The following is a 16548-nucleotide window of genomic DNA, read 5'->3' as shown; positions in this document are numbered from 1 at the left end:
CTACCATCCATTCATGATGTACATCGTTTATTAATCAATATTTGTGAGTCATAATTATAGCAGTTTTTAACTTGGTATGAGGTAAATGGAGATTAATTAGTGACCTGAAACACATGCTGTATATGTAAAGGGCTAATGAGTTTCTCTTTTATGCTGCAATTTATCAGTGATTTGCCAAGTCATCTGAGCGACTGGAGATGAACTTTACTCTTTTTAATTGTGTTTTGTGTTTATCTTGATTCTAGAGCGCTACTTAGAACCCCAGGATGCAGTTAGTTCAATCTGTATGGTAGCAGTCTTTCATGCAGAAACACAACACACAACATAATGAGTCAAACTCTCCTCCTCCCAATGACCAGACTCAGTGGGACTCCTCCTATCTTTAAGGTGACCTTCTGAAGACGATGCACACAACTGTGTCTCACTGTCTCTACTCACTCTTCTCAGCAAATACAAAAATACATGGTGCTGTGGAGTTTAAAATGGAGGCTCCTTACTAGCATGTTACTCCATACTGCATTATATGTGCTATTGTTTTTACAATCGAGGACCACTTTGGAAACAAGCGTTTCAATGAATGATTTCAAAGTGATATCCTCTGGGTCCACATTGTACATTTTATTGTATATGTCTGTTAACACAAATAAATTAATTTCAATTCAATACATTACAGCACAGAATCAAGTGGTAACATGGTAAACAATGGTAACAAGTTATGAACACAACATTATTTGCCCAGATGCCCCTTAAGTTTAGTGTATATATGTTGTTATTTCAAGTTAATGCACCACATGCTTTGATATAGAGTGGTGTAAAGTATGTAAGTACAAATACTTGAAAGTGCTACATAAGTCGTTTATTAGGGTATCTGTAATTTACTTGACTATATTTTTGACAATTTTTACTTTTACTTCACTACATTCCTAAAGAAAATGATGTACTTTTTACTCCATACATTTCCCCTTGCACCCAAAAGTACTTGTTACACTTTAAATGGTTAGCATGACAGGAAAATGGTCTAATTCACTCACTTATCAAGAGAACATCGCTGGTCATCTACTGCCTCTGATCTGGCGGACTCACTAAACACATGCTTCGTTTGTAAAAGATGTCTTAGTGTTGGAGCGTGCCCCTGGCTATCCGTACTTCTTATCTTTTTTTTATGGCGACGTCTGGTTTGCTTAATGTAAGGAATTTGAAATGATTTATACTTTTACTTTCGATACTTAAGTATATTTGAGCAATTACATTTACTTTTTATACTTAAGTATATTTAAAACCAAATACTTTTATCATTTTACTCAAGTAGTACTTTACTAGGTGACTTTCACTTTTACTTGAGTCATTTTCTATTAAGTCATGATAATTGTGTACTTTTTCCACCATTGAGTATGTTACCTTTTCCAACCCTCATCCTCAAACCCTTACTTCGAGAGATGAGAGACAAAGAGAGAGAACGATTTCCCTCAGATTACACAGATCCACAAAGAATTCGAAAACAAACCCAATTTTGATAAACTCCAATATATACTGGGTGAAATACCACCGTGTGCTATCACAGCAGCACGAATTGTGACCTGTTGCCACAAGAAAAGAGCAACCAGTGAAGAACAAACAGCATTGTAAATACAACCCATATTTATGTTTATTTATTTTACCTTTTGTACTTTAACTATTTGCAATACGTTACAAGACATAATATTACATTTGAAATGTCTTTATTCTTTTGGAACGTCTGTGAGTGTAATGTTTACTGTTACTTTTTATTGTTTATTTAACTTTTGTTTATTATCTACTTCACTTGCTTTGGCAATGTTAACATATGTTTCCCATGCCAATAAAGCCCTTATATTGAAATTGAATTGAGGGAGAGAGAGAGAGCGAGCGAGCGAGAGAGAGACGGGGTCCAATAGGCCTATTGATATTTTTGGTCTAGGCTAAGGAAATGTATGCTGATAAAAATATGTGTTGTCTTGTACAGAAATAAAAGCTTTTTACCATCATATTACCCAAAAGCGGTCCAACTTGGCCAAAGAGGACTAGACTGTAACATTTCCTAAAATCATACTTTATGCCTTATGTCTAAGAACAGAATCTGCAAAGAATGTATTGGTCACAAAGCTTGCACATGATCTTTTTCTACGAGCCGTGAGTGGATAATTCCTCTATCAGTTTAGTTTAGTGACATCGGTTGTGTTACAGTCCCCGCCCAGCAGCTGCTGATGCTATTTGAGTGAGAGACGGCAGTTTCTTGTACATTAACCTAAAGTAGCAGGGGGTTTAGCGTCGTCAATGGGAAGCACACGCCACGGTGGAAAAGCGAATACTGTCTAGCTAACTTCCATTTACAACATGGGTTCCACGTCGATTCCGTGTTTGTGGATTACATTTTGCATTCATTTATGTTGTTTTATGGACACTGGAAAAGCACAGAATGCGAAAGAAGGTATGTAATAAAGTTTGATACCCTCTCATCATCCAGGCTACATCCCGAAAACTGATCGGCAATGGCGCGAAGTGATATCCAAAGACAGCGCACATCCTGACATTCTGTTGCTTGCGCACGAACGATCATTCCTGAATTTGTGAAATCTGTAAAATGCATATGTCATGCCATTAGTTCAGTGCCTTACAGTGTTGTTACTCAGTAGATCGCAGTCTCTGTGCGCATTCACACAGCGTTTGTGTGACAAACGGTCCGTTGTAGGCTATTTTAGCAGGCTTTTACGCATGGCACCCAATCAAAAAAAGGCTCCGCACGGACGATGGTTACATTTTAGTTTTCAAGGCTACAAGTCTACATTTAGGAAGACTGTCATGCCACTCGGTGTCAGATCATACATACATTATGACTAGGACTTAACTCCTATGATCGTTGGATAGGCTAATTACTACCGCATTAGACACCATAAATATGGTACACAGTAAACCTTGTCATTACAGGAGTTCATGTTTGAAATACCTTAAATAAATCCGTTTTTCTACAAACTGGCATGCTCTGAGCGCGCAAGGAAAGTCTATCTATATCACATACATAGAGCGAAAGAAAGGAAGATCACTATGAACTGTTGAAATAAACCAAAGGCTGTTATGTTCATCTTGCTAAAGAAATACGCGTATTACTAAATAAATACAATTGGAAGGAGAGAAATAAGATTAAAATGGCACCAAGCCGTTGACCTTCACTTATACCGGGATTATTGTGTTCGTAAACACACTGTATTGATTCTGACATAGTCTACTGAAGTGTCCGTCTGAAGTTTGAAAGTGGATGTGTAAATTGTAAAAATAAAAAAAAATAAAAGCATATAGGGCTATATATATGGTCGTATGTCTGATCAATATATTTAACAGATACTTAAGCATATAATAACGCCGTTATCAAACATACTCTCTCACGGCCCTGCGTTCTAGGGAGACAAATCGGCAGTGCGCTCTCAGGCTGTATTCAGTGAATGGTTCGGCCGTGACTACCCGCTAATAATCTATTGAATGCCTATACCCGATATATTTTACAAGTGACACTTTACACCAAATTCATGTCGCCGTTGGTTGACTACATCTGAACTGTTTTGGGATAATTTTCCTGTTGTTAGTACGCCTGTCGCCCGGGCACAGCAAGGACTCATGCGTTGCTTTTTAATGTGCTAGATTTACGTATAGAGGCAGGTGTTCTCGTCTAACCTTATTGCAGCACCAGCATGCATGCATACTTATTAAAAGACACACAGATCGATTTGAAAAATGATGCTATTTTACCTCATGTTATGTGGTTTGCAGGCTACATGGAACACAAAGTTGTCACACACAACACTTACTTTTCAGACAAATGAAGATAACGTTACAAGTTGTCCAAAGTCTTTATAGGAAGGAAAATGTGTTTATCCAGTGTTTGGTGCTGCAATGTCTTGACTATATAGCAGTATTCTCATGCAGTGTCATTTAGGTGAAAGGTATTGCCATCAATGCCCGTCTGCTCAGCCTGTAATTGTTCATTTTAATATCTGGCTGCAGAAAGTGGGTCATACGTCTACTCATCTAGCCGCAAAGTAGACTTTTATAGATTATTAGTAATATTCAGCGAACAGACAGTGAAAACATTCAGAGATTTAATCGCCTGCTCTACCATTTTATTTCCTGTCGCTAGTGATTCTGTTGGATTCCAAGGCGCAGCAGACAGAGCTGGAGTGGATATCCTATCCTCCTAGTGGGGTAAGTGGGACGGACACTAACTAGCCTACACACTTCTGAGAACATTAACATAAAATACTTAAATCAACCCTATTATTTTCACCGTTATCACGCTCCATGTGGAAGTCCTTTCCCACCACAAATAATAAATACATCTGACTACGAGTCATGAGAAAGTAAGTCATTATTATGAGATAGTATGTTATTATTATGAGATAGTAAGTCATAATTATGAGATAGCAAGTCATTATGAGATAGTATGTCATAATTGTGAGATATGTAAATCATTATAATGATATGCATTTAGGCGATCTGTATTACATGAAACCAATGTGCACTTTGCATCAGGCCCTCCGCAACTTTCAAGGACAACCTTACGTATGTCCTAAAGTCAATCACACGTTGTGTATGTGTGTGTGTGTGTGTGTGTGTGTGTGTGTGTGTGTGTGTGTGTGTGTGTGTTTATGTGTGTGTGTGTGTGTGTGTGTGTGTGTGTGTGAGAGAGAGAGAGAGAGTTTGTGGTGATATTGTTCCATATTAATGTCTTAAAAAGTTTTTTTTATGTGAGTTGGTGCCTCAATTAAAGAGGCAATCTGGGATTGGTACATCCATTTTTTTACTTTTAAATTATTAATATACTGTATAGCCATTTAATATTGAGGAATGTAACTTAGAAATGCATGAGCAATGTTCTTACCCCATCAGAACCCCAAATATATGCTTATTTTACTCCATTGTTTGTAAACAATGTAATTGTAAACAAAAATGGTACAGCTTCAAAACATGGTTATACTATCATGGATGCTCAGTCCTTGCTTCCATATGTGAGAGTCCTTGCGTCTATGTATGAGAGTGGTTTCATTTCTCCTGCACCATTCCTCAGCTGTTTACCAAAAAAAGTGGCAGGGAGTAAGTTTTGTTTTTGTTTTTGTTTGAATCCCAGATTGCCCCTTTAAAATCCAGACTTACTATCTCATAATTATGACTTACATATCTCATAATTATGACTTACATATCTCAGAATTATGATTTATATATCTCATAATAATGACTTACTATCTAATAGTTATGACATACTATCTCATAACTCGTAGTCAGATTTTCTTTATTGGTGTCGGGAATGGGCTTTTGTAGGCCTACTAACGAGGAAAATCTAGGGCTAATTGGAATGGGAAATTTCAACACAGTCCAGTATAATTATATCTGGCTGACTCATTACCATTCATATGTGCCTCTCGGTAATTGACAGCCACGCTATCCAGAGGCAAGCTTTTTAAAATTTCCACAGTGTCGGACTGAGTTCGACAAAGACCATTTGGGTGGGATGTTTGTTTATGTTAATTGATGTCAGTAGTAGCAGTCCTGAAAATCTATTGGATGGGTGGCATTTAAGTGAAGAGATGTTCATTTTGTTTTTGATGTAGGCTAGGCCTCGAGTCAATATTCCATAATAGCTTGGCCCTAAATATTTTTACATTTTCATAAATTAAAACCTTTAAAAAATAAAAACAAAATCAAGTAATGTGATTGGAAAGTCAGGTATGGAAGTAATCTCAATTGAGCCATTATTTGTTTTTATGCTTATCAGGTATACTCACAGTGCCTTCAGAAAGTATTCACACCTCTTGACTTTTTCCACATGATGTTGTCTTATAGCCTGAATTTGAAATTGATTCAATTGATTCACTGGCCTACACAAAATACCTCATAAAGTGATGTTTTTAGACATTTTTACAAATGAATTACAAATGGAAAGCTGAAATGTCTTCAGTCAATAAGTATTCAACCTCTTTGTTATGGCAAGCCTAAATAAGTTCATGAGTAAAAATATTGCTTAATAAGTCACATAATAAGTTGCTTGGACTCACTCAATAAAAGTGTTTAACATGATTTGTGAATGACTACATTATCTCTGTACCCAAGACTTACAATTATCTGTAAGGTCCCTCAGTCGAGCATATTGAGCTTGGTGAAGATATTAATTACGCTTTGGATGGTGTATCAATACACCAAGTCACTACAAAGATACAGGTGCTCTTCCTAACTCAGTTGCCGGAGAGGAAGGAAACATGCATATTTTTTTGCAATAAGGCACTAAAATAAAACTACAAACAATGTGGCAAAGAAATTAAATGTTTGTCCTGAATACAAATCTTTATGTTTGGTGCAAATCCAACGCAACACATCACTGAGTATCACTATTCATACTTTCAAGCATGTGGGAGCTTCATCATGTTATGGGTATGCTTATCATCGGCAAAGACTACTGAGTTTTTTTAGGATAAAAATAAATGGAATAGAACTAAGCACACGCAAAATCCTAGAGACACTGGGAGACAAAATTCAGTTTTCAGTGGGACAACATCCTAAAACCCAAGGCCAAATATACACTGGAGTTGCTTACCAAGATGACATTGACTTGAATCAGCTTGAAAATATATGGCAAGACTTTAAAATGGCTGTCTAGCAGTGATCAACAACCAACTTGACAGAGCTTGAATAATAAAAAAATATATATTGTACAATCCAGGTGTGGAAAGCTCTTAGAGACTTACCCAGAAAGACTAACAGATGTAATCACTGCCAAAGGTGATTCTAACATGTATGTGACTGTGAATACTTATGTAAATGAGTTATTTCTGTATTTCATTTTCAATAAATTTGTAAACATTTCTACAAACATGTTTTTACTTTGTCATTATGGGAATTGTGTGTAGATTTATTTTGTAACACAACAAAATGTGGAATGTGTCAAGGGGTATGAATACTTTCTGAAGGCACTTATTTACTCTGTTAGTTTCTGTTAGTATTTCCTAATATTTCTTTGGGCCTGATTTCAGAATAACAGTGATACGTTTATGGGTTATGTATAATAGTTGCAAACTCATTTCCAAATAGATTAAAAGCATAATGGATGACACATTTTTCAGAAAGTGCTCCAATAACTGAGGTCTTTTCTTTCCCTATGTACTTGGAATAACATTTTGCTGGACCAACTTTATGCACCTTTATTATTCATTTGTGCAGCTTTTACACTACTTCATTACTATGTATTACACACAAAGACACTGCGTTGAAACAATACCACAGTAGGACCTAAAAACCGTCCGTCATTTACATCGTTGGGTTTTGATTTCGTTGCAAAAATATATCGCTGATGAGAGCCAATCAATATATATTTACCAAACTTGTGCTCTGTTCTTTTTTTAGTGGGAAGAGATCAGCGGGTTGGATGAAAACTACACCCCCATTCGCACATACCAGGTTTGTCAGGTCATGGAGCCCAATCAGAACAACTGGCTTCGGACTAGCTGGATAGAGAAGGGCGATGCCCAAAGGATTTTTGTGGAACTGAAGTTCACCTTGAGGGATTGTAACAGTCTACCCGGTGTGGTGGGCACGTGCAAGGAGACATTCAACTTGTATTACCAGGAAACCGATTCGGAGGTCGGCAGGAATATACGAGAGAACCAGTATGTGAAAATTGACACAATCGCAGCAGACGAGAGCTTCACCCAGGGGGACCTGGGAGAGAGGAAGATGAAGCTGAATACAGAAGTGCGCATCATTGGGCCGCTGTCCAGACGAGGGTTTTACCTGGCCTTCCAGGATGTAGGGGCATGCATCGCTCTGGTCTCTGTCAAAGTTTATTACAAGAAGTGCTGGTCCATCATTGAGAACCTGGCCACTTTCCCAGACACAGTGACGGGGTCAGAGTTCTCCTCTCTGGTCGAGGTCGAGGGCATGTGTGTCAGTGACGCCGAGGAGGAGGCCGACAACTCTCCCAAGATGCACTGCAGCGCAGAGGGGGAATGGCTGGTGCCTATAGGGAAATGTATATGCAAAGCGGGATTTCATCAGAAGGGCGATGCATGTGAACGTGAGTACAGTTACAGTATAGTAACCTCGCTGTATATATTCTATCCATACTCAGTTTTCATTAGTGGCATAACTTTTTCCATCCTCTGAAAAAACGTCAGTTTGCAATATAGAGAAATATTACTGAACTCCAAACATTGTTTTAATTAGGGAAATATTAAACTTATTGGTAAGCAGAAAATGTGCCTCGTTCAAATGTACATGTTCAGAATAGTTTTTTTCCCTTTGAATCATTATCGCACAGAATCACCCATGCCATGCCTAAACACCAGAAAAAAATCTTTTGAGCATTTTAGTTTTTAATTATGCAAAGCATGCAAATTACAAGTTAGGCCACATTGAATTGTTGTGGTGGCAAATAAAATTAAAGCAGCTGATTTGAAGGCAATAATAATGATGGATAAAGTATGGAGGCCCAGAAATCCTCAGTGTTATAATTGGAATCCATGTTAATTGTTTGATTAGCGGGCTCTTAATTTATATCCGTGGTTCTGTTGACACTGGGATTAAATGATAACTTGCACTTCAGTTTAGCTCAATACTCCTCTGCAAGAGCACTTACCTCTATGGATGGCTACTGGCCAAGGCAATCACTTGCAGAATACACAGGTCTGAAGGAAGTCCATCCAATATTTCAGTATCCCTCTGCCCAATCCAAATGACCCTGACAGAAAGGGAAACAAATAGCCGCCATACTGTGGCATGTAGGCCTCAGGATATTTATGAAGGGCCCTAACAGGAAACGCAATTACAGTCAAGCTTGGCTGTGTTGTTTGGTCCTAGCACCAAGCCTCTGCAATTAGCATTAAAATGCTTTATGTCACTATAATTGCACAAAGGATTATTTTCAGTGGCCACCTAACTTGTAAGATAAAAATCAGGTTGGATAAAAGGAGAACTACTTAGGTCACGTAGCTTAAGCGCCCTGTCTTGTCAGCTAACCCCCCCCCCCCCCCACAATGTCCATCAAATCAGCTTATGAGGGGTACTGACAAGTAATAATTAAAAAGAATGTGTCTCAGCACAAATTAGAAGTCCAAGTAGGCTAGCCACTTTCAGGCCACTACTGCCAAACATGGTCCTTCACCAGCGTGTTCGGCATATACCCTCTACCCTGTGAAGTGTACTTAGGTGATATTATCAGAAACAAAAATTGCCTCTTGAGTTATGTTCCCTCAAATGTGGTAGAGCTCGTTCAACACCCAGGAGTCTTTTTTTTCTGGTGTTGTTTATGTTATTTTGGTAAGTAGCTGTGCAATTCTGCCCCAGGGACAAAAGCTACATTAAAAAGCAATTTGGGCCATCTTCTGATTCACTTCCAAAGGAGCAAACAATGTAACATATAGTATAAAAGCTTTGTCTAAAAAATGCCTGTTTATGCTTGTAAAGCATTGTGCACAAGGCCTGCTTGGACTGAACTGTTGCCCATTCCAGGCAATGAACTGATCCAACAAAAAACAAAAATTGTCCTTAACTTTACAAGAGATTTATTTCGATTGGGGCATGGTTGGCTATTGTATTATGGGGTAGTTAATCTAAATAAAATGAACATCATACTGCAGCATCAGCAGCTTCTCAGATATGTGGTGATATTAAACTGCCCATTCAGGGGTTTCCTCTGGAGCAAATCAAAGGGGAAAATACTAAAGTTTTCCATCGGTTGAACACCACTGCAATGGGGCCTAGAATGGAAGATGTTTTTGTCCTTTGTAAGCACGACTAGCTTGTCATGCAGGCCAGTGCCCTACATCAGTACAGCTTAAGTACTTGCGTCGGATTTCATACAGTCTTTACCCAGGCCTCTCTTTAAGCTTCCGGATCGGTATACTGCGCCTTGCTATATAGATCATAGATACACATTCCCTCACTGTCCCATTTTCAATATCTACAGTATCCCCCAACTATAAAATGGCCGTCTGTGATATATCGAGGAGAAGGTTGAAGGAGGAGCAAGTGAGTTGAGCTGTCAGTCATGTCATTCGAGGACTAGCAGCCCCCCTCTGTGGATGCAGAGGCCTCCTCCAAAACGTGTTGTGATCCACTCATTCATCACCGTCACTGGAGAAGGGCTGCATGTCTTTCAGTCCTCTCCCTCCCTGTCTCTGTCTCTGTTTAACTCTTTGTGTGGCAATCTGCAGCACTATAAATGCCTGTCTTTCTCTCTCTCCCAGTGTTAGGAGATTCAGTGTTGTGGGTTTTGAAAAAGGCCCATTTGAAGTGTCCTGCAGCGTGTGCAGGGTTTATTTGCATAGAAGTGTGTGGTGTTAAAATAGTGGGCATTCATTTTCGGGTTCTGTTCAGCGGCGGCCCACTCACTGAAATGGAGCTACTGAGTCATTTTGAGAAAGAGAGGGCCCTTGTGTTTTTTTCCTGAGTTGTTCTCGAACCCCTGGAATGTATGTTTTCCAATTTTAACACATCACATAATTGTTCCTAAGCAACCAACTCCTGAGAGCTGAATAACTATTGACCTGTATGTTGTCCAATTTTAACACATAATCACATAATTATGTTGTTAAAGGACACTTCCACCACTTTATAACCAGTTATTATGATGTTAGTATAAATGCACAACTGTAAGATTTTATATACATTTTCTATCATGTTTGTTAGTCATACTGCACAATTCCTTGTTTTTGTAATTTTTTTTATCATCGGCATTGCCCTCATATACGGTATACTACAATTCCCAGAGTGCATTTCACCTCCCAAGATGCAATGCTCTGCCCAATCTTCAGGTGGTTTAGTTGGCTAGCAAGCTCAGATGAAGCTTATGTCATAAGTTATGAGTCCATTTCACTTTACTTTTGGGTTGTAAATATATTATAATGTTTGCATGAATATCATGCTGAATATATGTTCATGTCATTGTCACCAATCAATTGCATTACACTAAGTTACTGTATCTGATAGTTAGCTAGCCTGACTGCTATATCAGAATAATAGTGTTTGCAACAATTACAGCCAAGTTTAATCTTAGTGACTGTCTTAAACAACAGTCAAAAAACATGCAGGCGTGTTATGAAATGTACAGGCACATCACTACGGAATCCTAGTCTCTGATGCTTGAAGCCTGTATCTTTGGTGCTAATATTAGCAATGCTAGCTAGCTACATAGCTAACCCTGCTGCATCTGAAATAAAGTGTTTCAAAAAGAAGCCAAATACAACCTTAAGAACTGTCCAAGCAACCATCCAACAACACTGAAGACCTATTGGAACTAATAAAAAAAGTTAACAAGTAATTCGCTACGAAAATATGTTCCTTGCAATAGTGATCCTTGGGACGTGCCTACCCCATTGAAGTTGACATTTAAAATGGTTAAGTTAAGGGTTAAGGTTAGGGTAAGGATAGGGGTTAAGGTTAGGGTTCAGGGTAGTGACGTCTCAAGGATCCCGGATAGCAGTAACCATAAAAATATATGTCCACGCAACTTCATCGGTGATGGTGGGAGTGGTTTTGCAGAATGGAATCATGGGACTTTGAGCCCTGAACAACAGAACTATATTGGAGTAAGCTGGCTGTAAATGTCATTAGGTTTTTGAGCATCTGTTTGAAATATTTCCAGATGTTATTAGACAACCAGAGCAACATATAGCAGGGAGTTCCGCTATGATCAAAAAACTACAGATTTTATTCGTCATCTCAGGTATCCTCATCACTAAAGAATCAATATACATACACTAAAACTGTGTAGGAGATTGCTAAATACTTCATTATAGCAACCCAAATGTTAAATGTGTCGGAGTTGCCCTTTTTAGCAGCCTATCCTGAAAACTGATTAACTATTGACCTGCTCAACTATTTCTCCAGTGTGAAAGGCCTGGTACCTCAAGTAAACAGATGAAAACACAACCTTATCCCAGCGCTATCGCTACATGCTAACAAGAGAATTAATGAAAGGACATAGCATCCTGCATACACTGATGCCATCCATCTTGGGGTGTCAGGAAGTCGGACAGGAGTTAGTCTGAGGCTGATGGATGGGCCGAGGCCCCTAAGGGAAGGACCTAGCTGTGTTGGGGTTGACCACAGAAGCCAAGGTGTGTCTGTCTGGAGGGGAGAGAGGCCCCAGCCCAGCTCCAGGCCCAGGCAACTACTTAGCATTTCAAAGGAAGCCAGGAGTCAGGGGACCTCATGCATCTTGACACTCCTCCTGATTGATAAGGTGTGAATTTAATGCTCCAAATGGCCGTCCTTTGTAACCGCTACCAAGCTTAATTATGCAAATAACGGTACACACGGAATCACCAGGAGGATTTAAATCACTGGATTTAAATCACTCAAGATTGAAATAATTTGGTGATAGATGGTGGCTAGTCTTGTCACCGCCAGTGTTGGCTAACTTCCTGTAAATAGCTGCATTCTTCCACAGCTTCAGGGTTGTTCATGTTTTTTTTTGTTTGACCTGGCAGGTAGCACCGTGATATAGGCACAGATGTGCCATTGTCTCTATTGCTTTTGAACACAAACATGGTCGACAGCTTACATCGAATCTGAAAATGAATTTGTTTTGTATTTTACGGCGGATTCATCTAAATAGTATGTAGGCTTATACATGTTTACCAAGCTTGGGATATTATTGTTCATTTTGATGGAGATTGTAATGCTTGTTTTGTTAATATCTGGAGCGACACGTAGATTGTAAACACCCTCACCTATTTACACACCCCAAATGTATAGTTACTGTGTAATAGATGTGCCTGTTTTGTACAAGGAGAACAAGTCACTTGGGGAAAAAAACACTAGGCTTTCATGCTACAGAGCACTTCCAAGCACATTTTTAAGTCCCCCCTCTGCCTGCTCTGGGTGTAAGTGGGAAAAAGTGTGAGCTTATGTAATAAGTTATTGATTTTCCTCTTAAAGGAAGATTGAAGTGCAGAGCCACCAGTCTGCAGAGCTCCCAGAGGAGAGAGCCTCGCTGACAACAGACAAGGCCCTCCCTGACACACGGCTAGGTGCTAAGACCCCGGGCCCAGTCACATATCACTTTCACCCACAGGGACAGTACCACTAAATGGCAAGACGTTGTCTTCTGACATCGTGTTCGCCTGTCCGATCGCATGCCTCCCAAGAGTCAGCGGCTGAGCAATTACAAAAAAAGACATATGTGCCACAGTTTAGATAGCCAAAGAGAAGTAAAGCCCGCAATCTCAAGAGGTATGGAACTGGGGATCGATGGAGGTGTCTGAACCTGTTAGTGCAAGTGGAGATGAGGACTGCTGAGGCACGGGGAAGGGGCTATTGTTGTGCGGAGAGAGAGGGAGCCGGAGAGGTGACTCTTCTGATGACCAAGGGTCATCTGCTGCGATCATCCATCTTCCATCTTGGCAGTGTCCTGTCATCCAGGGCGCTCACGTTACTAAGCGCAAGAGGCAGGCCTCCATTGTCCAGCCCGTCCTTGTTTGAAGCCATGTGTAAAGGAAGTTAATATTCCCTGACCTTATGCACAGCCAATGAGAGACCCCGGTGTCACATTGGAAATAACACAATCTGACACAAAATAGCAAAGGTCTCCATTTTAGGTTCAACAATGTCTACCCACATATCTCTCCTCGTTGTCTTTGTTTGCTTCAAAACAGAGAACGTTTACTAGGATTCTGTCTATTGATGAAATTCAACTTGGGTCTCTAATTTGGCCTGACAGGTCTTATTTAGTGACACATCTATAGATGATTAATGTGTGTCAGTTGGTTAGCCTCCATTTTGAACCAGCATGACTCAATGAGTGCTTACTAGAGGGATAATATATTTGATTTTGCCCCATTTGATTAACAGTTATTCAGCGAAGGGGTTAAATAAATGTAATCTATTGGTGTCTTCTGGACACGTTGGTGCGTCCCGACAAGTTTTAAGTGGTTTATGTTTTACTATCTGATTTATATTCATATGTACATGAGTTAGTTCCGGCAGCTTATCAAGCGAGGTGAAAGAAAAATCTTTTACCGATGACCAGGCAGCAAGCGAGCAACAACGTGTTGTCTGCGGGGAGACTTATACCGGGTACTTTTAGGTGTGGATTTTATACCCTCATTATATCCACTTTTATCTATAGCTTTAATATCTGCAAGAATGACAAACAGTAGGAGCAAACATGAAATATAATAGAGTGTTCTTTTTGTTTGATATTGCCCTAACTCAATATGCATTAATGTTAGATTAAGGCCTATAATCATGTGAATCGATGCATATCGGCTATTCTAGTTTTGCATATGACTTTGAAACAAATATTTACCAAACCAAAATGAATGGAAAAGAGTGAGCCCAGTAAAACCTTTTTGTTAGGAAAACGAGGCATTTGTATTTCATTTGACACGTGGACGTTCCTGCAGAATGTCAGGCCTGGCAGCATTGTGCAGCTAGGAGACTTGATATCCAGGGAAAAGTTTTATTTTGTATTATTTTATTTCTCATTCGGAAGTGGTAGTATATATTTAAAAGGGAGAGACATTGAATCCAACATTAAAATGAATACCTTGTTAACTGTCCACATGTACAATTCAATAGCTCTCCAAATTCACAATTTAAACCCTTTTGTGCTCTTTACATTTCTCAGAGGAAGGAACTCTGCTACTTTATACTAATGAGAAGCAGAAGAAACTGCCCTTTTCTCATAACTAGGGGTTACAAAGAGCAAAAGCACTGCACAGAGGAATACAAGCTACTTTGTGAGGCAGGCAATGAGTGTGTTTCTGTACTAGGTTATTACCAAATAAAACATTTAAGCAAGTTATAAAAAATTATAAAACAGATCATGTTCTTTTGACTCAAGCCGTCTGTTTTTCCCCACTCCAAATCATTTGATCTGCTCACGTAAGCAAAGCATCTCAGTGATACTGCTTGTTCAGATGCAAAAAAGCAAGTTTGTTCTAATTATCATGATAATTATAATCCATAAACTTGTGATTAGCATTTGATTGAACTGGAGCGGCCACGGAGAGGAACTGGGTATATATTTAGTGTGGTTGGTTGTCAGGACAGGAACTGGGTATATATTTATTGTGGTTGGTTGTCACGACAGGAACTGGGTATATATTTGGTGTGGTTGGTTGTCAGGACAGGAACTGGGTATATATTTAGTGTGGTTGGTTGTCAGGACAGGAACTGGGTTTAGATTTAGTGTGGTTGGTTGTCAAATCTTGATCGATGGTTCTCTTGGCCTCCTGAGGGGCTCTGGCTGTCTCTGGAGCAGCGTCCACGGCAGCACGGCCATCTGAGGGCAAACGGACACCTTTGTGTCACTGGAGGCCAAGGGGGCTGGACCGCGGTGGGGAAACTAGCGGCTGGTTTGACATTGTCCCTGTGTTTCAGTCCTTTCTGTCACAGTAGTGGGACCATGGGGATTGGAGTGGGGTGGAAGGGAGTGGGGAGAGTGGGGGGCATTGGCACAATCTGGACATAATGCTTAGTTGCTGACTGGGGACATTTTGAGTGCTGATTCGTTGTGGCTGCAGGGGGCTTTGGGTTGGGTAAACCTTTGGCCCACTGCTTTTATCTCCAGAGCAGCACAGTCTCTTCTCCTTTCCTTAGAAGTCTTTCAGCAGAGGTCCTCTCAGAGCTGACCACATCCTCCATTAAAATGTAGCTGCCCGGCCTGGCTGCCCTTAAGACTTTTCTCTCCCGTCGCCATGCGAGTTAAATGAACTAAATATAAGACGATTAGGCAGGGACATTTTCCATGTCACTGGAAAGTCATTTGGAAAGCCTTTACCCTGCATGATGAATTAAAGAAGTGAAGACCTCTCTCTTTCTCTGGAAGAGGCTGTAGTTTTGTACGGACGCAATGTTCAGTTTCTGCTCAGGCGGGACCAGAGCTATAAATTCTGTAATATAATTGATTTAATGTGATAACATCCTTCATTTTCCATCTGCAGATCCATGCAGTAAATCAATATGAAAGCTGAGGGAGGAAACAGGTGCTGGAGTTTATTGTTGCTTATTTGTATTTCTGACAACATGCAGCAGCACAGGCTGTAATGCATTAGGAGCAGATGTCTTTTGAAAAGTTTGGAAACTAGTTATGAACTGGTTATAAATAAATTATGTTATGTTTTCTTCACACTTATCATGTGACTTTTGTAACTGCTGCGATATTTACCAAAACTACGGTACATATTGATTATTGAATCGGATGTACTGGCATGATTATCACCACACCCGATACAATATGTTCTCTTCTAAGACTTAATTTTTAACATAGATGTCTTGGCTTTAGGTTTAACACATGAACAATTACAAGTGAGGCTAAAGATACTTCCTTTGGTACTACGGACGACAAATTGGAGCCAACACAAATGGGACTGTCAGAGATATAATGAATTCAGTAGTAATTTGATTGCCCTGCTATTTTACCTAAAGGTCCAATGCAGTAGTTTTTATCTCAATATCAAATCATTTCTGGGTAACAATTAAGCACCTTGCAGTGATTGTTTTCAATTAAAAGCATCAAAAAGAAACAAAAATAGTGTAACGGTCATT

At 39.6% G+C, this 16548-nt stretch overlaps 1 protein-coding gene across 12 annotated transcripts in view; it reads left to right on the top strand.

Moving 5' to 3' along the window:
* Window positions 1-2256: 2256 nt before the first annotated feature.
* Window positions 2257-16548, top strand: part of LOC129824989 (ephrin type-A receptor 7) — a 75525-nt gene continuing 61233 nt past the window's right edge. For all 12 annotated transcript variants that reach the window (XM_055884613.1, XM_055884611.1, XM_055884606.1 and 9 more), the window contains exons 1-3: window positions 2257-2446; window positions 4148-4212; window positions 7402-8071. In XM_055884613.1, the coding sequence (XP_055740588.1) occupies window positions 2353-2446; window positions 4148-4212; window positions 7402-8071 (829 nt within the window). In that variant the 5' untranslated portion in view covers window positions 2257-2352. The remainder of the gene's footprint in view (window positions 2447-4147; window positions 4213-7401; window positions 8072-16548) is intronic.

This window comes from Salvelinus fontinalis, chromosome 27 (genome assembly GCF_029448725.1).
Source record: "Salvelinus fontinalis isolate EN_2023a chromosome 27, ASM2944872v1, whole genome shotgun sequence".
Lineage (NCBI taxonomy): Eukaryota > Metazoa > Chordata > Actinopteri > Salmoniformes > Salmonidae > Salvelinus > Salvelinus fontinalis.
This window is presented reverse-complemented; position numbering and strand designations above follow the sequence as displayed.